At 38.6% G+C, this 26,595-nt stretch overlaps 4 protein-coding genes across 4 annotated transcripts; 2 read left to right on the plus strand and 2 right to left on the minus strand.

The window, feature by feature from the left end:
• Positions 1-11,321: 11,321 nt before the first annotated feature.
• On the minus strand, positions 11,322-12,313 carry LOC110486350 (hemoglobin subunit beta-1-like). Its single transcript, XM_021557871.3, has 3 exons — positions 12,072-12,313; positions 11,635-11,857; positions 11,322-11,517 (listed from the first exon to the last, which is right to left on the minus strand). The coding sequence occupies exons 1-3, from the start codon at positions 12,161-12,163 to the stop codon at positions 11,389-11,391; spliced, it is 444 nt and encodes a 147-aa protein (XP_021413546.1). The 5' UTR covers positions 12,164-12,313; the 3' UTR covers positions 11,322-11,388.
• An 853-nt stretch (positions 12,314-13,166) lies between these two features.
• LOC110486351 (hemoglobin subunit alpha) lies at positions 13,167-14,132 on the plus strand. The gene is made up of 3 exons (XM_021557872.3): positions 13,167-13,415; positions 13,628-13,835; positions 13,945-14,132. Exons 1-3 carry the CDS (start codon positions 13,321-13,323, stop codon positions 14,071-14,073), a joined length of 432 nt encoding a protein of 143 aa, XP_021413547.3. The 5' UTR covers positions 13,167-13,320; the 3' UTR covers positions 14,074-14,132.
• A 2,451-nt stretch (positions 14,133-16,583) lies between these two features.
• On the minus strand, positions 16,584-17,484 carry LOC110486352 (hemoglobin subunit beta). The gene is made up of 3 exons (XM_021557873.3): positions 17,359-17,484; positions 16,960-17,182; positions 16,584-16,831 (listed from the first exon to the last, which is right to left on the minus strand). The coding sequence occupies exons 1-3, from the start codon at positions 17,448-17,450 to the stop codon at positions 16,700-16,702; spliced, it is 447 nt and encodes a 148-aa protein (XP_021413548.1). The 5' UTR covers positions 17,451-17,484; the 3' UTR covers positions 16,584-16,699.
• A 1,893-nt stretch (positions 17,485-19,377) lies between these two features.
• LOC110486353 (hemoglobin subunit alpha-4-like) lies at positions 19,378-20,274 on the plus strand. Its single transcript, XM_021557875.3, has 3 exons — positions 19,378-19,522; positions 19,709-19,916; positions 20,007-20,274. Exons 1-3 carry the CDS (start codon positions 19,428-19,430, stop codon positions 20,133-20,135), a joined length of 432 nt encoding a protein of 143 aa, XP_021413550.1. The 5' UTR covers positions 19,378-19,427; the 3' UTR covers positions 20,136-20,274.
• Positions 20,275-26,595: the final 6,321 nt, after the last annotated feature.

Genomic DNA, 26,595 nt, shown 5'->3' on the forward strand with positions numbered 1-26,595 from the left:
CTGGTTCGAGCCCGGGCAGGCGAGGGGACGACTAAAGTGACGTGGTTACCTGAGAGGGGGTGGAGGGGGGTGCTGAGGAGTATTTCTGTATTTCTGAAATAAAGCCCTTTTGTGGGGAAAACACATTCTGATAGGCTAGGCCTGGTTCCCCAGTCGGTGGGCCTGACTGCCAAGTGGGTGGGCCCTTCCATTGGTGCACCTGTGCCAAGTCATGTGAAATCCATAGATTACGGCCTAATGAATTTATTTCAATTGACTGATTTCCTTATATGAACTGTAACTCAGTAAAATATTTTAAATTATTGCATGTTGCGTTCAGTATAACGCAGTTACCTACAACTATTAAAAAGTTGCTACTCTGTCGCAGTGCAGCACTCTCTCAACCAGTGCTCTCAACGCACGCACGCACGCACACCTCATTGTCCCTCCTCGTCTCCACCATTCATTCATTCATTCACTCACTCACTCACACTCAGTAACAGCCTGCTCACTGCCTGATAGTCAGCAGCAGGTCACAGTGAAATATATATATATGTTTTAATGAAATGCCATGGCGGCTGCGGTGCAATTTAGAAGTAGCCCAAAAACCTGCCCCCGCGACCAATACATTTTCACCTGCGACATCGTTTCAAAGTAGCCCAATTATCAGGAAAACAGACGGTTCATAATAGCCAATCACAACACTGGACTGGCCAATGCCAGGAATTTGTTAGTTCGTCCATCACTCCAGTAAAAGTGACCAATTTAAGGTTTATAGACATGCACCCGCCTGTAAACCCGCACCCCCATCAATCCTGGAATCCAAACTTAAAGGTGCCAAAACTTGAGAGAGCAATTTGAGAAATTGAAAGCGAATGACTATTGCTGTTGGAGAATTTAATGCGCTCAAATACTTTTTTACACGTTTGAATCACGTTTGCTTACAGTTCTATATGTACTGTTTAAGACATTTTTATTTTTGATCAACGATGAGGTTCTGCTCGCTTAAAGTCACACTTGCTATTTATCTAATATGACTTACAGGTTTTCGTCCAGCTGACTTTGCAGCAAAAAATAGCCCAATTTAAGTGATTTTTTTTACTTCGATATTCACCGAATTTTGTTTACATACAATTTCATGGCGAAATTCCCTGCCTAGATATGTCATGCCATGCAGCGGCTAGAGGATCATTAGCTAACGTTACTCATATTCACAAATGTAAATTTACAAACAAAAAACACATGTTCTTACCTTACAAAAATAAATTGAACTATATTTTAAGACAATTAAATACTCTACTAACAAAAAAGTTGTTAGAATTATAAGTGTATGTATGTCCCTTAACCCTGCTGTGGAAACCAATTTTATGTTGTGCAATGAACAGGCAGATGCCACACAATATGTCAAAATCAATTCTCGTTGGAGCTCTGCTGTTAACACTGCCTGAAGTAGTACCTGGAGACGGTGAGCTCCCTCAACACCACAATATTATAACACAGACAGATGACTGAGTATATTACTGTATAGACTGCTCTATGAATGTGCTCAGTATTAGTACTGTAAGTAGAGGTTATCATGATGACATGTTCTCTCAAAGCAAACCAGGGAGCAAAGTTCAAAGCCAACCCATTTAGCGGTTCATCATGCTTTGCTTTGTAAACGTCTAATGACTTCAAGTTAATTAAGAGTATTGACGTCTGATAATTCATATAATGATTTTGAATATTTGTTGGTTAGGCAATATAACCCAGAACAAACATAATAGCTGAAGTATTATTGTGTAACTCCTTCAAAAGTACACATTAAATGTATTTTTTTACATTGTCTACAAAAGCAGTCATAGTTTACTAGACCCACCTCCTTGCTAAGACAACAACACACAAGCCAATCCCTCCCAGCGTGCTTCCATGTAGATCATTTAGGTTCAGGTGTAAATGTCATGTTGAACTGTACAAATTAATATTATTTATTATTGGAGAAAACCACAACAACATTTCATGTTGGACTGTACAAATTAATATGATTTATTATTAGAGAATACCACAACAACATTTCAAACACATGAGATTCACAGTTGTCAGTCAATTTTCCTCTGGTTACATTTCAAGAGAACCCACATGAAAGGAAATAACAACAAAAAAGCATACACCACCTTTTTTTAGTTCCAACAATCACCAAGTTCTCTTTTCTAAGGTTGAAGAAAAAAAATCTGTTGTCTTACCACAGGCACATTTGACCTGTAATTAGGTTACAGTTTATTTTTCAAGGCCAAAACTTGATTTGAGCTTTTCACAATCAACGTTAAGGAACACTTGCTGAATGAATAGAAATGAGCTGGGCATGGGTTTTGGGTAATCCAGATGTAGAGCATAAACCAGGCCAAAAAGAGCGAGAAAAGCATCTGGCCAGGATTGGAAACTGTGCATCACCTCTCCATCTTCGAGGATGATGGAGACTTGGTGTGGCTGAAGGGAGACTGCATCTTCATCATCAGAGATGATAGCAAGTATGCAGACTGGACCAATGAGGACACCAGGATTTCTTGACTCACGTCCCTACAGTATGACAACCGGAAGAGTGTGAAATACAGATCAACCAATGCGGAAGACGTGTTGTGATTTCTAGGCAAGGCACATCAATATTAAAAGGAGCAGTCTTAAACTCTGTAATAACTCTGAAGTATATTAATGAACCTTGCAGGTTTTGAACACCTCTGAGTCTCTTTCACAAAGTAGTGCTGGAAGACAATGAAGGGCAGCCGATGAAGGACAGCCGATGAAGGGCAGCCGTTCGCCTGACATTCACATCCCTTGATTGCTAAAAGGACACAGACAGAATATTAATAAATCAACTTGCAGAGGACAAATTGGAAAAGCATATAGGCACTGTGATTTTAAACCAATCTGGCTATCCATAGGCTCAATCACTAATCGAGACAACACCCCTTTGACTACCATTTCACCCCAAACCAATTTTATGTACACTGCAGGTGGGGTTTGGACATTTCTTTATTTTTTTATAAAATAATAAATAGGGGGAGTGCCCGCACAGAACCAATGAAACTGACCAAATATGTCCATTACAATGTAACAAACCATTTCATCATATATCTTCAGAATGGCAGAAAGCCAAAGTCCAAAGCTCCCCATCTGTCCCTGCACCTCCCGGGATAAAGCCAGCAAGCGTTCAGTGTGATGGTCTAGTGCAGAAAGAACAATCGCTGCAGGTTCTGATTAGTTATGTGATGAAACTCAGCACATACCTGTAGATTAAATATTTTAAAGACACAGACGTCTTCTGTACTTAATACGATTATACATTACCAGGCTCTTACTGAATGACAATAACTCAATAGCCCAGAATCTCAGAATCTCCTGTCTTCTCAGGGCAAATGTCTTTTCCATACAGCGATTGATTACAGCCAAGTCTTTGTGTGTCTTCTTCATCTCAAGAGCAATATCGGTCCTTAGCTTTTCCTGATCTGCGTCAACGTTTGATTGAGGGAACTGTGAGAGGTTGACTGGGCCACAGTAAACAGTGTGTTTTAGTGGTGGTTCTGGATCTTTTCTTTTTTGGGCGTGTTTTTTTACCAACCTCAGGACACCTTTCTCTGCCTAGTTCCGTTCTGTATTTGCCTACTTTAAACTTAAGCCATTCTTCCATCCCTCCCACCCTTTTGGTGACCCATTGTCAGCAAGGCATTTATGTATACAGTGGACTAAGGCTTTTGCAGCATCTTCAAAGTCACACTCACTTGGATACTCATTCCTCTGATACATAGCTCTTGCCACGCCATCCAAAATCAGTTGTCTTTGGTTTCTGGTTAACACCAGTTGTCTTCCAAATTGGTCATACCCTTGATTTCACTCTCTCAGTATCAATTCAAGATCATGTGAAAAGGTTGGCACCCCAAAGTTGTCACTGGGTTGTCCTGGATGCTGTGAAGTTACGTGTGGATTACTCAATGACACCCCAAAGCTAGTCATGGCATCCTCCAATATCAAAAGCTTAATTGTGCCCATGTTTGGCAGATCATCAATGCAGGTCCGCTTGAAAAACTGTGAATCAGACTGTGAGTTTTGAAATTGAATGTCAATGGTGTAAGGAATGTCAAATTGCTGCCTCAGTAAAATTATCAATTGGTCAATAGTGGCTGGACATTCTGGTAGTATCATCCTTTCAATTCCACCAAGATCACTCTACGTTTGAAGGGAGATGATACCATATCAATTTATGCAAAACCATAGAGAACATAATAACAATTACTTTAAGATGAGTGATGTCAAGCCTGTAATTTAATAAGTAGTAATGGAATTAATATGCATATTTTCGAATTAAGCATATTCATTATATGTGAATGTGAAGCTGTTTTGAGTGATGTCGGTGGCCACACGCAACAAAAAGTATGGTCCCACCACATTGGAGGTGGGCACAAACTTAACCTTCAATTCCATCCAACAGAACGTCATACATAAAGTATAGGTCACACAAAACACTTTTCTTTAACTAGCTAGCTACCTTTACTGTGGGGCAGCAGGTTAGCTGTATCTAGCTAGCCTGAACCTCGCATATCACATTCGCTTATATAAACATGCAAACATGCAGTACAGCAAATTAGCTTTCTACGTACCATTAGAACAATACCGTCTCGGGTCCCGTGCGTTGTCGTTTGCTAGCTGTGGCAACGTAATCATAAATGAGCAAGTACAATGGAAGTAATCGCGAAGCTGCAGGAGAACCCTGAAAATTCTTAGCAGGAAGCAAGTAACGTTAGCTATTTATTTTAATTTTAATTAACAAATCAATACAGGAAGTACATGTGGGAACACAAGTATATATGCATAATATACAAAGGACAATTGGGCTAGGGGGTACAATATCACATTACACAAGGACCTTAACTGGTGCATCTAAATATCACTGTTAGTAGGCCCAACTTCTAAGACACACCATACACATAATTTTGAAACTAGGGAAATTGAACAGTTAGGAAAGGGGTGGCTAGTGAGGTCTTAAGTCAGTCTCTCTTCCTGCCTATCGTTTGTTCTCCTCTTATGCCTTGTCATTTTACTTGCCTCCTATTGTCTCCACCCACAACACACACCAGCCACATAAGAAATGAAAGGGTGTCAAAAATGGTTGGTGAGATCTTCTCATGCCCTCTACTCTTTTGTCAATTTTTTATGCCTTACACAATTTGTCCTCCCTATAGTCTGCCATCAGACAGAGTAAATTGTGCTGATGTACTGTCCTCTGCAATGACTTGTGTGCTGATCCTTGTCTGGCCCTCTATAACATTGTACTCTGTCAGTGCGTGTGGTGTATAGCTGGTAGACATGCTTACTCTCTGGCATGATGTAGGCAGAATTATGTAGGGACCTCAAAGCCTAACGGTGAGAATAATACAGATTGCTAAATGTAGTAATGCCCCAATTGGTTAGGGCCAAACCTATTTGAACGGTGACAGGGTGAGGATGGAGGCCAACTCAAAATGTTGTCAGGAGGCCTATATTTCCCAAATGATGGCTCAATTACATTACACATTCAATGTGTCCAGGACATGGTCCTTAAGCTCCTGGTGTCCAATTCCATTTAGATTTTAAAACTGTTTTGCATCTGATCGAGGAAGTAGTCTAGTGTTGATTAAATGTAGCTTGCATCTGGGCCTAGAAGTGGTAAACCTGGTGTTAATTGGTCATTGGTAATTTTTAGATCAGATGTGCGTAAAGTGTCACTGTGGATATCTGTCTCCAAGAAAATGTGGTATATGACGCCCTGAATTAAGAGTAATGTTAGAGTAATGTTTTTGTTCAAGTGATATAACTTCTAAACAGTTAGCTGCATGTCATAAAAAAGCTGGTTAATTTGACATTTTGGGCGGGAATCTGGAAGAATCATCGGTCAAAGGCAACATCTCCTCTGTGATCATACTGCACTTTCTCCAAGTGTGTGTGCAGTAGTAAACCTCACACACAGGCGGCTTACTTCCCGCCAAGGTTTGTACAATTAAGTATATATAATTTAAAGCTACATTGCATTAAGGGAGCCAATTGTGAGCACGGAAATCTAATGTAGTCTCATTATTTAAGTTAGGGAGGAAATTTCCGGAGCCTGACGACGTAGCGTAGGTACCGTTAACATTAGATGAAGTCGGTTAACTTTTCAGCAGTTCATGTTAGCCAATTAATTTAAGGAAAAGTGCTGCTGATTTTCATGACCTAGCCTAGTTAAATACAAAATTACCTGAAGGGTAAATCTTTTTTTTTTTAAAGAAAGTTATGCTCAATACATTACATGATTGTTATAATGTTAGTTGCAGAACACTGTGAAAACTCTGTGGCTAGCTTTAGCAAGCATGACTAACAGGTAAAGTTAGCTAGCTAGCCAACTGATGGATCAATGCACGTGTAACAGGCTGACTACACCGCTGGCGTCACGTGCGTGAGCGTTGCAAAATATAATCCTTGTGTGCGCCAACGAGCGTCTGCTTGCCAAGGGCTAAAATAGATGTCATTCCTATTTCTGACGCAGATCACACTGCAAGTCCTGCCTCTCCCATCTCCTCATTGGTTTGTAGATGCAGGTACCCACGTGCCATCTCTTCATTGGTTATACCCACGTGGGTGACTGAAAGATGAACAAAGTCAATACACCTAATTTATGAAAGTTGCCAATTGCAATATAAAGTCAAGAGAAGAAAAAACCTGGAAGGAGGAGAGATGACTAGAAACGATTCGGTTGACCGTTTTATGTGTGGATTAATTGGCGGAGTAGAGGACCTTGTGCATTTCAGGTAAAATAACAACTCAATGTTTATATCCCAGGACAAATTAGCTAGCAGCAGCAAGCTAGCTATAAAGGAGGAATTAGATAGCAAGTGCAAGCTAGCTAGATAAATTGCCATTAATGTTTAATGCTTTTCGACCTGTCCACAAATTAATATAATTGGTTCGTTTAGAGTTTGTTTAGATATTTTACCTGTGTGTCGTGATCGCGTTTGGTGTGGGGGGACAAAATACTATTATGCACGATGGCGCACACACGCAGCCTGTTTGGGTTCCGTGTAACGTTAACATCGATAATTTTATGTTAAAATCCATCTGCCGTGACGTGCGTATTTATTTGATGTTTTAACTAGTTGGCAGCCCGTCTCAACAATTAGCTAGCCTAGCTAACGTTAGTTTGCATAACAGAGACTCCTCTAGTTTATGTCATGACTTACTCTTCCACAGAGCTATGGGGACAATGTAAATAGTGTTTTGGCTAATGTGTTAAATGCATTGCTTTTGAGAGTTAACGTTAAGCCTGCGATTCGTTTTATTCCATGTTGATCAACACACAGAACGCTTGCTAGACCTATCCAGAGAAGCAGGGATAGACGGGAAGAAATGGACAGAAGATGGCTGCCATTCTGAATTTGTACAGCCAGGTTGTCACGACTCCTACCGAAGGTGGCTCCCCTTCCTGTTCGGGTGGCACTTGGCGCTCGTCGTCACCGGCCTACTAGCTGCCACTGATCCTTTTCCCCCTTTCTGTTTATTGGTTTCACCTGTTTTGAGTTTAGGCTGATTAGTCGGGCTATGTCAACCAGTAGGCCCGCCTGCTCTTTGTGCGGGATTGTTTGTGTGACTAGTGTGCACATTTGAGGTTAACGTGTTTCCCATTTCGTGGGTTTTGGCTGGACTTTTTAAGTCCCCGTGTTTGGGGCATTTTTTGTGTGCGCCCTGTGTGTCGTGGGGTGGCTTATGTTCGCCGTTTGTGCATTAAATAGCACTACCCTGAACTCTCTGCTTCATGCGCTTGACCTCGCACCCACTACGCCCAGATCGTTACACAGGTATAGAAATTAAATCAGTAAGCAAAGTGTAAAGCAAATGAATTGATTGAAATGTTACATTTTAAGATCAGTGATACCCTTACACAAATCTATAGTTCATGTTTGTAATGTTTCTCTGTAGCAACCACGTGATGTGAACACAGATGAACTGTTGTCCTCAGATGTCTTCCAGCAATACTCCAAGAGGATGACTTTTCATTTTTTTTTTTTTTATTTCACCTTTATTTAACCAGGTAGGCCAGTTGAGAACAAGTTTTAATTTGCAACTGCGACCTGGCCAAGATAAAGCAAAGCAGTTTGACACAGACAACAACACAGAGTTGCACATGGAATAAACAAACATACAATCAATAGTACAGTAGAAAAATCTATATACAGCATGTGCAAATGAGGTAGGATAAGAGAGGTAAGGCAATAAATAGGCCATGGTGGCAAAGTAATTACAATATAGCAATTAAACACTGGAAACTGGAGTGTTCATAACTTGCACGGTGGATTGTTTGTGTGCGAGGTTGTTCAAATATTCTTTGACCCAAAATAAAGGAGGGGAGAAACTACTTGTGTGTCTTCATAAGAGTTTATTGTGACATGATAATTACATTTTCATGTTCTTTCTCATGAGGGAACATCCCAAGACCCTGCAGCCATCAAGAGACCAGCAGCCATCATCTCAGTCATTTCATTGATGACGATGGAGATGTAGCTGCTGTGTGCGAGGTTGTTCCATCCAGGAAGAGTCTCCGTGGTCTTTGAGAACATGGTTATGAAGGATTTCCAGTGCTGGCCTGATGCACTTGTAAAATTGGAAATTGGTGGGAATTGATGTAAAAATGTATCACTAGGCACTTTAACAATGCCACTTAATATAATGTTTACATACCCTACATTACTCATCTCATATGTATATGTATATACTGTACTCTATATCATCTACTGCATTTTGCCATCTTTATGTAATACATGTATCACTAGCCACTTTAAACTATGCCACTTTGTGTTTATATACCCTACATTACTCATCTCATCTGTATATACTGTACTCTATACCAACTACTGCATCTTGCCTATGCCGTCCTGTACCATCACTCATTCATATATCTTTATGTACATATTCTTTATCCCTTTACACTTGTGTGTGTATAAGGTAGTAGTTGTGGAATTGTTAGGTTAGATTACTCGTTGGATATCACTGCATTGTCGGAACTAGAAGCACAAGCATTTCGCTACACTCGCATTAACATCTGCTAACCATGTGTATGTGCCAAATCAAATTTGATTTGATTTTGTATGTTTGTACAGCCTAATGTACTCACTCCTACATGGATACCTGAATTGCACGAAGAACACTTTTGGGTTTATACAAAAAGTGTTGTTAAACTTGGATGGACAGAATGAAGCCAAAGGTCCTTGCTTTGAAAAACCAACTGCAAAGTACCAATACCAAAAACATTTATGGCGCTAAACAATTGTAAATAGCTACTTTATCCTATAAGGAAAAGAGATTTAAGGATAAAAAAAATGTTTAAAAACAACTGAAGATGATTAAATGTTTTGTGGGCAACTAAAAAGTCTGCCTGCATTTGATTTAGTCAAACCGATCACAAAAATGAGAAAGTCATGCAATACTATTGGCCTTTAATCTTAACATGTACACAGATACAAGAGTAACTTGACTTCAGTTGGTGTAGAGTTTAATTGAAAGTGTTACTGTTTGGGAAAACTGAACATTGGCATTGTGAAGTTACCTTACAAATCTTTGTATATCGGACGCTTTAGAGGCAATGGCCACAAATCTCACATAGCTGACGTCATCATATGAAAAATGGCCGAGGTCCCAGAGGATGACAATGGATAGGGAATCTTCATGGAGTTGTAAGGAGTGGTCGTTTGCATATCTGTGTAGAGTTGTTGACCCGTACATATACGAACGTTGGGGAAACCACAAAGTACATTTTATAATCTGCAAGTATTACTTTGTTTTGTAAACATAAAATTGTCGTAGAGGAAGAAACGTGAATTGTCAACATTAATCTTCCTTTTAAACAGTTGAATGTAGTCAAGTTGTTAGATTGAAATTGATGTCGGCACATCACTACCTCATTATTTTAATTTTAAAACCTCCAGCACAACTTTAATTGAATGGAAGCTACCAGCCATCAGTTGAAAGTGTTAATTAGAGAAAGAAGGGTCATTATACTGTGCTTATGTTTTAACAGTTAAGTTGATGGGGAATGTTGCAGTGTTACACAATATTGAATTGATTGAAAGTTTGAGGTTTTGTTATCATAGTCTTTTAAAAGTTCTGTTAAAATGAGTCATGCTGTACAGAAATGGCATTCATCTATTGATGGATGCTAAAATAGATGAATCGTGTTTGGTGCGTTCATGTAATTAGATATGTGTGTTTCTGAAGCCGCAGTGTTTCAAATAAAATCAAATAAACTGTTGTAAAGCTAACTTGCTTTAGACTAGTTGACTGAAAGAAAGAACTTGGATTTTAAGAGTAGGTTTTGACTTAAAATGTTGAAGTGCAGCTGGTTTCTACAAATTGTTTGAGTTACTTAACAAAACATATCAAGTTACACAGGACTAAAATGTGATAGCATTATTTTTTTTACTGTCTTATGTTTAATTTCCTCAAAGGTTGTATTCAAATTTGAACATGTTGATTCGGTATTTGTTGAATGCACTCCAAATAATAGTAACTAAAGTAATTAATTACAGTGATACATGAATGATTTAAGTTATTAATCAAGTGAAATGAACATAAAAAATAGTAATATTACTTGGAATTGTAAGTAAGTTGTGCAAAAGCTACACAGTTTGGATACTTAAACAATTAAATTCACAGTGACATGATAAGTGACAAGTTGTTATGGCTTTAATGTTTTGAGTACAAACAGAACTTTACAACTAAAGTTGTTGTAGGGAGTAAAAGCAAGTTAATGGACAGACATCTTTTAAGTATTCTGTACTCAAAAAAATATACTTCAACATGTTGCCCAGACTCCAAATATTTAGTAGATCTAGCTCAAACTACTATGTTTAGGTAACTCTGAAATTACCATTAGTGGACAAAAATTATTAAGTGTGTGTTACACTACTAATCTACTTCATTAGCAAACTATGTTGAGTACAATGTACTTAAAAGATTTCTCTACTTACTAAAACTTTTGTGTTTAATCAACTTTAAATTGTGGCCCATTTGGGATCATGAAACACTTATAGTTTGAGTAAAGCCAGCTGTAACGTTGTAAGTAACTGTACTCTAGAATACTAGTGCAGCGGGTTTCCACAACACTGTAGAGTAATGATAACTAATAAGGGTTTACAGTGCAGCCGCTCTTCATTTACACAATAGTTCATGACCCTAAACCATCAATGGTTTAAGAAATGCCCATCTCTATATTGCCTAATTATTGATGTTATGGGTTTTGTGGTGGAACCCCCCCCCCCCCCCAATCCTAACCCTAATGTTGTTTGTACAAATATGAATACAGCAGCTTGTTTCGATGACTTTATTTTCACTCAGGCAGGGATGTCAGAACATAATCACTTGTCTGGGGTACATTTAGAAGTACCGACTGCTCATTGCGGCGACAACCACTTTCATGAACTTCTGCCAGGTTGCCTGGATTTCAGGAGTGAAAGCGGCTCCGAACTTGGCGGCAATGACAATTGTGAGGACGTCAGCCAACACCTGTGGACAGAAGACAAATGAGGAAGATGTTAAATAAGACTGTCGGTTTTGTTTTACCTTTGTAATTAGACGTATTGTTCTGAATGTTATACGTGTAGCCTAAAACAAAAGGCCTACCCTGAAATTTTCAGGGTCGACGAAGAGTTTGTTGGCGTGGGTCTCGCTCAGTGACTTGTATGTGGCCAAGATGTTGCCCATATTCTTCACAGCTTTATCCAGAGCTCCACACACGACCTTGCCATGAGCAGCAACTTTGGGGTTGCCCATGATTGCTGCGGCAGTGGACACATCTCCGAAAGAGCCGAAATAACGCTGAGTCCAGGGGTAGACGATCAGGACTCTGTCATTGCAAGAACACCGAAGTATGTGGATTATTTTAAAATGTATTTAAATTATATGCCTAGTTAATACTCTAATATGCTCCATTCAAACTTAATATCAACTCAATATTAATAAGATAACAGGACAAGTATAATATTGTTATAATTACTCATGATCTCCACTATAAACTATATTAGATTATATATTTGAATGAGGCTGAAGCCATAACCTACCTTCCCAGAGCCAGTGGTCCGACCTCATTGATATCTACTTTGCCCCAGACAGCACTGATGGTGCTCTTCTCGGCGTCTGTCCAGTCAGCCATGTTGTCAGTGTTTGTTTTCCGGTTTTGCAACAAGATTGAACAATTAATGTATTATGTAGGGAGACGCTGCATGCAACTTATATTTATGAGTGTTCTCCGCCCACTGGAGGCGGCGCATGTGATTGGCTCTGGTAAAGATCCGTATTGGCCAAGTGTTTAATGAGAGCTTCAGCTCTTATACCTGATGTTATTGAGAATTCAGTTTCAAAATCCAATAATTTGTCTGTTAAAAACAAGAGTAAATGCTATTTTATTAGTTTGTACAGAATCAAGCTAATTCCGGCCTACAATTTGGTTACAGTTCCTTATCTACGACAATATTATGCCTTATTTTTTTATCGGGGGATTCAGACCGTTCCGCCCATTCTAAGTGATTAATTTCAAGACATTACATATGATAAGCAGGAATGTCCTGTATTATTTGCAGATAGGTGTGTACCCATGTCCTCGCATGACTTCTGACTTTTTTTTCCCGATCATCATTCGAAGTCCAATCAACCTTTTCATTGGGGATCATATCGAACAAATGTCAAACATGTCACCTTGAATAAATATTTTCCAATTGAATGCAGGTCTTGAAGGTGGTTTTGATTTGTACAATTTAATTTACTAAAGTGCATCGTAATTTTAAATAGCTAATTAGCTAGCAATTAAATATTTTGATATTTTGCAAGAAGCAGCTTTAGAATTAGCCTATTGGACATATATGATTGATTATACAGACATATTTCGTTTATGCAACGAAATAAATAATCATTATTATGTACTATTATATTTATCAATCAAACAAATTGTAAAATTGTTGACAGGTACAATTTATTACCATACATTGTTTCACAGTACAGTCAGAAGACGAAAACATAGGCAAAATGTTTTCAGAAAAACGTTAATGATGTATATTATTACAAACATAGCCCTCTGACATCTTATGGGAGGGCCTAATATAGAAATTCTAACTTAACATTTGATAAAAGCCAAGATAACGTTTCTTACTATTGGATTTTGACAAAGATGGTTGCAGTGTACGGGGAGTGTCCCCTAGTAGCTGGGCGTGTCTGCCGCTCTATGGTAATATAAAGGGACCTAGTTGTATAGGCAGTCATCTTGTTAGGTTCAGTTATTGTAGATCTAATACACGTCAATCAAAAAGGAGCAAAATGAGTCTGACAGCAAAAGACAAATCTGTGGTCAAGGCCTTCTGGGGCAAGATTAGTGGAAAGGCAGATGTCGTCGGCGCTGAGGCTTTGGGAAGGTAAGCCTTCTTAATGGAAGAATGATGAGAATGGTTGTGTTTAACCCGCTGACAGCGGCCTATGTGCCTACCCCGAATAAGCATTTTAACATACAATAAGTCAACTACTTGCATTACATTGTAGACAGACGATGGTAAGAGTAAGATACGCATAATGCTTAAAAGTTAAGGCATCTAAATACGCCTAAAATGGTATGCAAACTCATTTGCAGGATGCTGACCGCCTACCCCCAGACTAAGACCTACTTCTCCCAATGGGCTGACCTGAGCCCCGGCTCTGCCCCAGTCAAGAAGCATGGAAGCACCATCATGGGTGCAATTGGTAATGCTGTCGGAGTGATCGACGACCTCGTCGGAGGACTGAGTGCTCTCAGCGATTTGCACGCCTTCAAGCTGCGCGTTGACCCTGGCAATTTCAAGGTTGGCGCCCAGATAACTTATTATCTTTATATTTATCACTCTCGACTTCAACTCTAAGTCTGTTGCTGGCTTAATTCGTCAATATTAACTTTTAAAATCTACTTTTCAGATTCTGTCCCACAACATCCTTGTGACCCTGGCTATTCACTTCCCTGCGGATTTCACTCCCGAAGTGCACATTGCTGTGGATAAATTCCTTGCAGCTTTGTCCGCTGCCCTGGCTGACAAATACAGATAAATTGTAGTTCAGTTCCTGCGCTGTTGTTATCACAATAAAATAAACGGGCAATGAATTAAGTTATGTTCTGTTTTGTGTCCTTATTCCACCATATTTCACCATCAAGCCCATATTTGAATGTTAGCAATACAACAGACTAAATACAGTAGATTCACACATTTAAAAAAAAAAATTGAATGACAAAGAAATGAAGACATAATAAAAATAAAGTCTCGTCGAAAGGAGTGGACCAAAGCGCAGCGTGGAAAGTGTTCATGATATTTTATTTTCAAAAAACACTCAAACAAAATAACCAAAGTGAAAACGAAAGCGCACAGTTCTGTCAGGTACAGACACTAAACAGAAAACAATATCCCACCAAACCTCAAAAGGAAAATGACAACTTTATATGTGATCCACAATCAGAGACAACGATAGACAGCTGCCTCTGATTGGGAACCACACTCAGCCAAAAACAAAGAAATAGAAAACATATACTTTCCCACCCGAGTCACACCCTGACCTAAACAAATTTAGAGAATAATAGGGATCTCTAAGGTCAGGGAGTGACAGTGGGGATCCTATCTGACCTAAAACAGGGCATTTTTACTAGGATTAAACGTCACGAATTGTGAAAACTGAGTTTAAATGTATTTGGCTAAGGTGTATGTAAACGTCGAACTTCAACTGTATATTGGCCATATATCACACCCCCTCGGGCCTTATTGCTTAAATTACCCAGTGGGTCAGATCAGAAGATTGGAGATGTAGTTTAGGGATGTGGCTTTCAGATAATTATTTTTATCCACCATGAGAGTTAATGTCATTCTTGTTAATCTGTTCTGTTGTGTAGTTATCACATGTTAAGGTTGAACATTCACTTATGCAAATCACATTGTTTGGATAAATACCACCTTATTTATGTATGTATGTATGTATGTAATACATAATCTGAATATTCTAGAATAATGTTTCAAATGCAAACATTTTAAAAACTCTTAAATGTAACTAAATGTAATCTAAAATGTAATCTACATAATCAACAAAAATAATGATTTATCATGAGAGGGCTATAAACAATAGTAATGCTGCACTCCAAGAAATGTTAAAATCTCCACTTTCTGGTAAAAAATTGTTATAAATTGCTGAGGTGTAGTCACTTTTGAGGACACAAGCTTAGGTACATATACAAATATGAATACATTAAATATTTAGATGATGTATTTCCTGTTCAACAAAACTGTATGAATAAGACTTCAAATTACTTATATGCTTTCTAAATATAGTAGAATCAAATTATAAAATGACTAACTATGAGATTTCACCTTCCTTATAACTGTAAAATACATATTTGTATATACAGTGTTAGAGAAAATGTGCATATTTTTCTAAAGGTCTCTCTTGATCCAAATGTCTTCCCCCATTGCTGTGAATGTCTCACAGAACTCTTCCTGAACTAATTAGGAATTCGCCTTTCATCGCATTTTAATCTGGTCCATCTATGATAAACAGAAAGTGGTTTTCGTTTGAAATCTATGAATTATTTAAGATTACTGTCTATCAATCGATCCCTGAATGTGCTACAGCGACGAGACCACTGTATCATGTTGCTTTATGATGTAAGGATTCCAGGCATATGGGTTGTTAGTTGTTAGTGGCTGTGACATAGTGTTCAGCCAGGAGTTGATGGACAGTGAATTGGTGCAATAAATAATATATATAGGCCTTTTTTACCCTCCAATTCCTTTATATCCAATTGGTAGTAGCAGTCTTGTCCTATCGCTGCAACTTCCATACTAAAGATCCGAGTTCGCATGGCCCTCGCCTCTAGCACTGCGCTGTGCAATAGACCGCTGCGCCACTCCGGAGGCCGCAATAATACTTGCAGCTCTATTTTGTATTTTATCGGATTTGTTTGAATAAAGCTCGACATCAGTTGCCCTCGTTTTGCAAGACGGCGCGATCTGTCACATTGCTGTGGATAAATCCAGTGATGGCGAGGGCAAGGCTCCAAAATCATATTTTATACGGATTGTGTTAGGCTACTCAAATAATGTGTTGAAAACAATTTCACATGATTGTGGTATGACGTTTAAAATGTTGCTAAAAAGATTGACAAATGGGTTTTTAGGTCCAAAAATGGTAAAAGCATTTGTTGACAGTGGATTGCAGTCATTCTAAGGAAATACATATTTAAATATCTAAAACAAAGAAAATACATATTTAAATATACTGTAGTTATCATAATACAAGTAGCAAACATTAGGTAATGGTCGACAGGCAGCCTAGTGGTTAAGAGTGTTGTTAACCGAAAGGTCTGATTCAGCAGACTCTCTGGATGAGAGCGTCTGCTAAATGTAAAACATGTCTGTCCAGGTTTTTAGGAAATCATTTATTTTTCAAACTTGTGTAGTGTGTAGGCTAGGCATCGCTTATTTGAATCCACTGAAGGCCTAACTAGAACCCATTTGCCACCAGTACATTTGCAGGAGAGCGTTTTCCATTAAAAAACAATACTTCAAAAAGATAAATGCTTTTACGTGTATTTTATTATTTTCAATATGTGTAGCTATGGCACAGGTTCCAGCCTAACAGACTGGAGTTGGAGTGTCATCTCTCTTCCATATTGATGCTGTCGAGTGATGCTCTAGTGGTACTGTCTGCCAAGAGCGGACACAACGACAGCCAGGAACTTCTGGAAGGCTTCCTGAATATCAGCACTGAAAACGACCGGACCGAGCTTGGCGGCCACGCACACGGTGATGCAGTCGGCAAGGAGCTGTGGAGAAGGAACCAGATGGAGAATGTAATATTGGAATAAGCTTTACATCGGCTCATAACGCTATTTAATTCATAAGACTAATTATTTTTGTATTTTGTTTCAGTTTGTTAATGTGCAATATTCACCCTGAAGTTGTCGGGATCCACGTGCAGTTTCTCGGAGTGCATCACACTCAGTGCAGTATAGGTGTTCTTGATGTCATCCAGGTTCTGCACAGCTCTGTCCAGTCCGTGCATCACGGTCTTTCCGTGCTTGGCCACGGCGGGGTTACCCATGATGGCAGCGGGTGTGGACAGGTTGCCGAAGGTGCTGAAGTGCCTCTGAGTCCATGGAGACACGATCAGAAGTCTAAAAAGAAATAAAACAGGCTGCCATTAAAATTATACTTCACAATCAATATGGTCTGTATCGCACCAAAGGTGAACACGGCGATTTCCTACTACGCACTTAGTGCTAAATATTCTAGGTAGACTATTATTGTGTTATTATTTAATGATGTCTACATAAATATTATAAGAATGTACCTGGCCAGGGCCTGGGGTCCGATCTCATCCACGCTGATCTTTCCCCACAGGCCTACGATGGCACTGCGCTCAGCATCTGTCCAGTCGACCATGTTGTCGTTTGTTTGTTGATTTCCGTTGGTACTTGCAAAATGTTACAAGGGACTCCTGAGCTTTTTGTCTCTTGCGACGTCCAATTTATTGATGTTCAGTGTCTCCGCCCTGAACAGAACACAGAAAATGATTGGATGAATGCCTTGAGGGGGCAAGGTCATCGAGTGTGGCACATATCGGCATTGAGCCAACTTCATCCCACCTTTAAAGATAATGCTTGGTCATTTAGGCGTTGCCAAATTCAAATGATTATGGATGGAATAAACAAGTCATGATTAGCCTCCATCGGCATTTTTGTCCAAATGTAGTTATTGACATAGCCTTGTTCTGTTCAATGTTCTCTACATACTACATACTAAAATACGCCAATTCATATTGTTAAGTTCAAAATAATATCTGACACCACTCAAACCAATGTAGGTTCGGAAACTTTAATGCCAATTCTCTCAGGATAGAACCTTATTTAGCACAATATTATCTTTTAATTTATCGTTGTAATATTCACATTGAATTGCAATATTATCGTTATAAAATTATAATTATTGATGTAAATGTTTATTTTGGGTCTCTTTTTTGAAAGCCTAGATTGGGAGTAAACTATTAAAAAAAGAGCATGACTCAAAACGTGTTTTATCTTCATATTCAGACGGCCCCACCCATTTCAAAGTTCCATATATCTGGTCTTTTTGAATGATTATTCTAAATGTCAGTTGGTGACAAGTCGTTTTATAGGCTTTCATCCGGGGAATTGATAAGTTCTAACTGGACACTATTCAATGTGGATATTGGCCTATTTCATTCAATGAAACTACATCTTTTTGTTTAACTCCACTGAAATTCAATGCACGTAGCCTATATATTGTTACAATGTTTAGTGATAGGCCTAGGCTACGCTTTGCAACCAAAGCAAAACCGTTCCGATTATCAGGTCTATAATATGTCTCATATTAACTGTGAATATTGACTACATCGGCCAAATTGGATATAAGCCAACACGTCTTGATTTGGTTGCTAGTTGCCAATCCAATCACGTTGCAAATATTTGTCAGTGTTGGGGAAGCTACTCTGGAAATATAAAATTAGCAATTATTTTACACTGGAAGAAATTAAGCTACACTAAAGCTACCCCTAAAAAAAATATAAAGTTACTATGGCAAAGAAGTTCACTAGCCAAACAACTTCGTAAAAAATGATCATATGTAAATCTGAAATATAATAGAGTAAAAATTGTCAGAGAACTTTGGGGTAAAAGGTTGACAGTGTGTAGTTTAGCCTATTAACACAAAAACGATGTTTCAAGTCAGAATTAGTCAGGACTAATATGCCCCCCAAAAGTAAATGATTGCATATTTCATCCATATTTTATTTTATTTAGCAAAAAAAATAGTGTGTAATTCCGGTAGTTAGCTGCTACATGGGGGGGGGGGGGGGGGGGGGGAAGTAGTTAACTACTGAAAACCCTAACTAGATTTCAATGTAGTTCAACTCCCACCAAGCTACTACGAAATGTAGTTTCCTTACTCGTTGAACTACATGCAGTCCACTACTCCCCAACACTGCCTTGTGTACAGAATCACATAGCCTAAACTCACCAATGAGTATAGGCAATATTAGACCGTACGACTAAACCTTAACTGTAAAGAAAATATTGAGATATTAAGTGTTTCAAAAACACTTTGTTATTCAATCTATATGAAATAAATACATGCAATGTTATGACAGCATTTTTACAAACGAAATCGATTTTGTGCAATTGTCATATTTGGGGCATTACACGAATTGGCTCAGTTCCATAACATATACAAAAAAAACATGAATCATGTCTTGGAAAAATGCCCAATGAGAGGAGGAGCCGAGATTACATCGGGGCGTGCCTTCTTTCATGCCTCAATAAAAACAGCCTCTGAGAAGTCTACGCTCACACGCTTCTTTTCTCAGCATCTTCATCTAAGTGGATAAACGGACAAGACGCAGCTATGAGTCTCTCAGCCAAGGACAAAGCTAACGTGAAGGCCATCTGGGGCAAGATCCTCCCTAAATCCGATGAGATTGGAGACCAGGCTCTTTCCAGGTAATTACATAACGATGTATGATCAATTATAAACTAGGTACATGTATTAAAATTATTAACACAACTCCTCAGTCAATTATATGGAAGCTTTGCCTATCTCAGCAAAAATATGGACGGGATCCCCGACCGTGTGAATTATTATTTCAAATGAATTTTGGCTCACCTGCTTTCTAATGTCCACGACAGGATGCTCGTGGTCTACCCCCAGACCAAGGCCTACTTCTCCCACTGGGCTTCCGTGGCCCCCGGTTCCGCTCCAGTGAAGAAGCACGGCATCACCATCATGAATCAGATCGATGAATGTGTTGGCAACTTGGACGACCTTTATGGTTTCTTGACCAAGCTCAGTGAACTGCACGCCACCAAGCTGAGGGTGGACCCCACCAACTTCAAGGTAAGAGAAAAAGACACAAAAAAACACTAACAAAATCTACGTTTTTACCTGTGTGAAGGTGAAATAATCCATCTCCATTTTCCTTTGCAGATCCTGGCTCACAACCTGATTGTGGTCGTTGCCGCCTACTTCCCTGCCGAATTCACCCCCGAGATCCATTTGTCCGTGGACAAGTTCCTGCAGCAACTGGCTCTGGCCCTGGCGGAGAAGTACCGCTAAACTGGAGTTCAGCTGCTAAACTGTCATCCGAGCTTCAAGCTCTCACAGTTTTACATCAGAATTAGACGTTCATCCATGTTTCTCAAACCTAATGTCCTTCCGATATTGACACACTGACAATAAACCTAAATGAAACGCATACTGAGGTGTTTGTTTTTCATTTTCGTTGTCTCACATTCAGTGGGGTAATACCCATAGGGGGCACAGGGGCATGTACCCCCTCAGATTTGTCCTCTTAAAAAACGTAATAATAATAATAATTTATCTGTAATGCTACCAGCCATTTAGCAATGGTATGACGTTGGCTTTAGCTAGCTCAGATGGGTTCCCAATCTCCCAAACTCATAACTATCTACCAATAAGCCATTTCAGGCTATCAATCAAGTTAGAGAAGCAAGCTTGTCAAAATTATTCCATTTAGGGACCACCCCACAGCCACCCTCACTTACTCTGTGTCCCCTCAGATTTTTGCGGTGCATGAAGCCACTGCTCACATTGACTTGTGATTTACAGTGCATTCGAAAAGAATTCAGACCCCTTTACCTTTTCCACATTTTGTTACGTTACAGACTTATTTTAACATTCATTAAATCGTTTATTCCTTCATAAATCTACACACAATGAGAAACACATAATGAGAAATCAAAAACAGGTTTTAAGAAATGTTTGCAAATGTATTAAAAAACAACAAAGGAGCATGTAGGACCGCCAAGAAAGATGGCAGCATTTTAGAGAGCTCCTTCCGGCATGCAAATATTGCAATTCAACGGCATACGCTTTCATTTTTGTCTTAATATATTGACTTGAAGTACAGTTTAATATAAAGATCATTTACATTTTAAAACATCTCGCTAAAGTGGCGTTATTGGAATGTCGACACACGCTAAAAACGTATTCAAGCCTAACACACGGTTTTCACAGAAGGCCACACTCGCTAGCAAACAAACAGCAACACTCCCACCAAGACACAGGAAAACACGTAAACCCAGAGAAATCGGTACATATTTAGGATCTATTTGAGCAAATGGGAAATTGAACACGATTTTGTTGGATGTTCCATCCGCTTTCTCCACGATAAAAACAAGCAACACAGTCTCACATTCAATTCGTGCACAAAAGAAGAATACATATTTACAGATTTAAAAAAAAATCTATTCATGCATCTTGCATGCAACAAGGCACTGAAGTTAATACTGAAAAAAACTGCAAAGGAATATACTTTCTGGCCTAAATGCAAAGCCTGTTTTCCACCAGACACTGGGAGAGGAATTCACCTTTCAGGAGGACAATAACCTACAACACAATGACAAATCTACAGTGAATGTTCCTGAGTTGCCAAGTTAAAGTTTGGACTTAAATCTGATTGGAAATATATTGCAATACTTCTAAATTGTTGTCTAGTCATTATCCCAAACATATTGACAGAGCTTGAAGAATTATGAAAATAATAATGTACTAATTTTGCACAATCCTGGTGCGTTAAGCTCTAAAAGACTTACCCAGGAAGACACAGCTGTAATCACTGTCAAAGGAGTTTCCAAGGGGTATGATTACTTTAGCAAGGCACTGTAACGTCCAATACCAAGGTACAGCCAAAACCATATGTATTTGGAGAGTGAAGCTAAAATGTGAAATTTGGATCTATACTCCAGAATTTAGTATTTTAAATAAAAGGTTTCATGTAGTATAACTTTAATACGCTTCAAAACTTCTTACAGGTCATTGGGGCACTACTGTCCCACCTGGCCAACATTTGGTGAAATTGCAGAGCGCCAAATTCAAATTACAGATATCGTAATATTAAACATTCATAAAAATTCAAGTGTCATACATCAGTTAAAAGCTTAACTTCTTGTTAATCCAGCCGAGTTGTCAGATTTCAAAAAGGCTTTACAGCGAAAGCACACCATGCAATTATCTGTACACAAAAGCATTACATATATTTTCCAACCAAGCAGATGCAGAAAGTCAGAAATAGCGATAAAATAAATCACTTACCTTTGAAGATTTTCATCTGGTTGCAATCACAAGGATCCCAGTTACATAACAAATGGTCATTTTGTTCGATAAAGTCCTTCTTTAGATCCCCAAAAAGTATGTTTAAATGGTGTGCTAGATTCAGTAATCCACCGGTTTCCCTCGTTCAAAATACATACAAATGAATCCTGTAAATTACCAATAAACTTGTTTAAAACATATCAAACAATGTTCCTAATCAATCCTCAGGTACGCTATTATGTAAATAAATTATCAAATTATACGATTATATATTGAATTATTTATTTTCTATTTCTGCTTAAAAACACTTAATTCCTTTTTATGTTTATTTTTCTTGTCTTACAGTGGAAAGAAATGGGACAATGACTGGATCAAGGCCGAGGACCAGGTTTCTCCAGTTTAACTTCTACTTTATGCACAAATGTATTCCTCACTCTCCCTTCACATGAATCACTATCAATCAGAAATGGTTGGAGCATGGAGCATCAGCATGCCAACCATTTGATCTCAATCAGTTTCATGAGAATATGCATTTAGTTATTCTTCATATAAAGTGAGCTACTAAAGTATTGCAACAATGACACATTTTTTGTTGTTTTGGATCTGTAATCCAGAACTTTGTATTGGAAATTATACAATGACTAGGAGGTTAAAGTGCAGACTATCAGCTTTACTGAGTGTATTTTCATCCATATCTGGTGAACCGTTTAGAAATTACAGCAAGTATTGTACATAGCCCCCCATTTTAGGGGACCAAAAGTATTGTGATAAATTCACTTATGTGTATTAAAGTAGTCAGAAGTTTAGTATTTTAGTATTTTATGTTTGCATTGATTCATTTTACTATGTTATTAAATATATACGTTTAATTTCACTGTTCATTTTTTACCTTTAGCCTATGCCTATATCTATAACACAATGCACAATCAGGCTATATGAATCAGACAGTAGTAGGTCAGATGGTTGAAAATCACAGCTTCATATCGTGAATGTTTTACAGAAGGCAAAAATCATCTTGTGGTCTTCATATCTGTTGTTAGTGATGCTCTCCAGTCTCCGCTGCCGTGGTTCTGAACTCGGCACGGCATGCCTTGCATTTCTCCCGCACTAGCTAACAGTAGCTGTCCGTGGTCCTGAAATAAAACGCCGGCGCACTATTAGAAAAGTCGCACAGGTTAACATACACAGTTCTTCATTTTAACTGGGCCTTTTCCAATATATTAAAGCTACAACAAATTAATGCAAATCTGAGACTTACAGGTCACTTGTTTCCTTCTGTCTTTCTACTGGAAGAATGTTAGTTCAATGGATAAAGGTACTGGATCATTTCTTTCCAAATCCACCCTATTCCCTTGAAAGTGCACTACTTTTGACCGGAGGCACATATAGTACAATGTTGATATATTAGTTATGAGCAGTAGATTAGGCTGATCAACTTTAGTACTTAGTGAATGTCTCATTAATGAGAAAATAAGCATCAAAAGTTATGAGAATGTTGCATTGAGGCCGACTGACCTTGAACTTCGCAATTCATGTCCAAGTTTTTTATAGGCCTGTAGGCTAGGCGTAGCCTTTGAAAGGAATAGGTGCAACCCTTGCTCACTTTATATATTATAATACATAGGCCTGCGTGTATATCAACATACCTTACACACACACACACACACACACACACACACACACACACACACACACACACACACACACACACACACACACACACACACACACATATATATATATATATATATATATATATATATATATATAAAATGCTATGACATATATTACTTTACCTGCATTAAATATGTTGGATATAGGCCTACCCCTGAGTAATATTGGCATGCAACATGTTTAGCGCATAGAGGCAGGCCATCTATCTGCTTGGTCTCTAGGCTAGTTGTCCGCGGAAAATATGTAATGAAGGTGAAAGCCAAATCATTCCACAACTGCTTTTTTTGAATAGGCCGTGAGAATTAATCATTGTTGCTTATCAGGAATATGATGCGCCGAGGACCATGGCAAATAGAGGTGCGGTTATAAGGCAATGTGGGTCATGGATATAGGGGTTGAAAGGTCACATATAGACTGCTGAATATCTATTTTTGAACATCTAGAAGCGTCAATATCGATGTAACAATGTTTATATAAGCATTTTTATATTTACACTTGTTTTCTGCCATGAACCTTTATACACCCCTAGGAAACCTTTGTAAGAGAGCAGGTCTGGTCATAGAATACACACAAAAAAAGTAGCTCAGTCTTATGGCTCGGCACAAATAATCCTTTGCATGAATTAAATATACTTATGCAGTCCCATACCCCTGGTGGCCATGGGGTGCTCAGTAGCGCCACCAACAATTGACGTTTCCCCAAACTTTGATGATTTTTAAATCAAGAATAGATTAACATATCCGAACGTTATTTGACATGAAGATTTAGTGAGGGGTCCTTATTAAATGCATAAAAAAATCACACATGTCAAGCTTAAATAGTTCTGACGAAAAACACATTTCAAAAAGTGCACTACCTCAGACATTGAATTGGCATGTGCTGATGCAGTACAGCGTTATGTATGTCCTAATGAATGTACACATCATTCTACACATCAATTAGAATCACATTGGCGAAGATATTGATAAAGAACAAACCGGCTAGGGTTAGGACAAAACAACTAAATGTGTAGTTTAGAACTGTTCCTGTTTCTGTAACATAATAATTTATTAACTACATCAATTATTTCATAATGTGACAATGTATATGACATTCAAATGAAAGTAACATTGCGCAATAATCATTTATGAATAGTTTTAAAATGTAATCAGAAAATTCAGAAACGTAGTCTTTTACGTCACGCGCATTGGGACGCACGTAACCAAAACAAACTCTGACCGAACAACCAAACTGAAGACGTGGCCAAACGCTGTTACAACACAGATATACGTGCATGTTCACAATTCTCCCACTGTGTCAGACCTGCCTGCATAAATGTCCCTTTTTCATCTAATTAAAAAAAAAAACGAACAAACGCGAACATGCTCCGCTGTTGCTAATAGTCGCATTAAAAGCATGTCACTTGCAACTGGCCTGTTCAGGATGGGACAATCCATTTCAATAGGGACATTTCAAAGTTTGCAGCTTAATGCATATGCATTAATCTTCCCAAAATATGTAATGGGTCATAATTGGGTCAGCATAATAAAATACAATAATTACTTAAATCATTCTGTGTCCATACTTTTGATAATTCATTGGGAGTGCCTGTAGATTCTAGGAAACATTATTATTCAACTAACCTGTTTCATCTGCAGCTGATGAGAGTCACGTCTTGTACTCACGTACAAGTAAAGTAGCCCTCTCGAAAACTACTTGAGTGAGAGTAAAGTAGTAACTGGTCAAAGTACTCTGTACTAGATAAGCATTTGTACATCTCATACATACATAAGGAATCGTTGACTTAAAAGCCCATGACTAATGTACTAATGTAGCTCCATCAGGATGCAAATGATTACTTGAAGACAAGGATAACCTTTTTTTGTTATTCATTAACTAAACTAATAAGCACACACAAGCACAAGTACATTACAGTTTAACAATGTTTAAATTGGCAATCACCAGGTGAAACAATAAATCGTTCTCCCCGCCAATGGTTCTGTAAAAAGAAGAGGGATGGGGCAGGATAAATGTAACCATGTGTTTCGAGGCTATAGTCCTGTGGTGTCAATCTCACATCATGGAGAGCCTAGTGTATGCTGGTTTTAGTTTTCCCCTTTCAATTAAGACCTAGACAACCAGGTGATGGGAGTTCCTTAGTAATTAGTGACCTTAATTCATCAATCAAGTACAAGGGAGGAGCGAAAACCCGCAGACACTCGGCTCACCATAGAATGAGTTTGACACATGCTACATGTATGTTTACATTTACTTTGTTTACAAATATTGGAGTAGAAAAAGCTTATATTTGAGGTTTTCATGGGGTACGGCTGTTGAACTATGTTCATGAGGCATTTATAAATTATATTCTTCAAGAATCCAAAAGTGGATGTAGCAACAGCAGATTGGCCATTTAAATGGGTTCAACAGACCTGGTTATGTAAGCAGGCAAAAGCAGTAACAGAGGAGCGCCCTTCTCAAATCTGTGCCACATGATCACGTTGTCAACAAGGAAGTAACATAAAAGTTTAATTTCCATAAAATGTTCAAACTATTTTTCCTTATGAAGGCAGATAAAGCACATATGCAAAACAAATGGAATCACCTTTCACCCAGTGCAAACTGCACCCACCAAAACAAACACGTTCTGTGATAGATTACTCGTCATCAGAGCTGTAGTAAATGCTGTCATAAATGTCATCTAGGTCCTCTTCCAGGAGGTCATCTAGGGAGGTGTCTTGGCCCATAGCTTTGCTGTATATCAGTTTGACAGAGTTCCGGTGTCTTCTCAGGCTGCTGACTCTCCTCT

The sequence above is a fragment of the Oncorhynchus mykiss genome, chromosome 13 (assembly GCF_057628025.1).
Source record: "Oncorhynchus mykiss isolate SJ-2025 chromosome 13, ASM5762802v1, whole genome shotgun sequence".
Lineage (NCBI taxonomy): Eukaryota > Metazoa > Chordata > Actinopteri > Salmoniformes > Salmonidae > Oncorhynchus > Oncorhynchus mykiss.

Excerpts from the sequence above, each read along its gene's own strand:
- LOC110486350 (XM_021557871.3), bottom strand. The coding sequence starts at position 12,163 with ATGGCTGACTGGACAGACGCCGAGAAGAGCACCATCAGTGCTGTCTGG. Across the intron at positions 11,858-12,071 it reads GGACCACTGGCTCTGGGAAG|AGTCCTGATCGTCTACCCCT; the intron begins GTAGGTTATGGC and ends TTGCAATGACAG. Across the intron at positions 11,518-11,634 it reads TCGACCCTGAAAATTTCAGG|GTGTTGGCTGACGTCCTCAC; the intron begins GTAGGCCTTTTG and ends TTCTGTCCACAG.
- LOC110486351 (XM_021557872.3), top strand. The coding sequence starts at position 13,321 with ATGAGTCTGACAGCAAAAGACAAATCTGTGGTCAAGGCCTTCTGGGGC. Across the intron at positions 13,416-13,627 it reads GGCGCTGAGGCTTTGGGAAG|GATGCTGACCGCCTACCCCC; the intron begins GTAAGCCTTCTT and ends ACTCATTTGCAG. Across the intron at positions 13,836-13,944 it reads TTGACCCTGGCAATTTCAAG|ATTCTGTCCCACAACATCCT; the intron begins GTTGGCGCCCAG and ends TCTACTTTTCAG.
- LOC110486352 (XM_021557873.3), bottom strand. The coding sequence starts at position 17,450 with ATGGTCGACTGGACAGATGCTGAGCGCAGTGCCATCGTAGGCCTGTGG. Across the intron at positions 17,183-17,358 it reads GGACCCCAGGCCCTGGCCAG|ACTTCTGATCGTGTCTCCAT; the intron begins GTACATTCTTAT and ends ATTTCTTTTTAG. Across the intron at positions 16,832-16,959 it reads TGGATCCCGACAACTTCAGG|CTCCTTGCCGACTGCATCAC; the intron begins GTGAATATTGCA and ends CCTTCTCCACAG.
- LOC110486353 (XM_021557875.3), top strand. The coding sequence starts at position 19,428 with ATGAGTCTCTCAGCCAAGGACAAAGCTAACGTGAAGGCCATCTGGGGC. Across the intron at positions 19,523-19,708 it reads GGAGACCAGGCTCTTTCCAG|GATGCTCGTGGTCTACCCCC; the intron begins GTAATTACATAA and ends TGTCCACGACAG. Across the intron at positions 19,917-20,006 it reads TGGACCCCACCAACTTCAAG|ATCCTGGCTCACAACCTGAT; the intron begins GTAAGAGAAAAA and ends TTTCCTTTGCAG.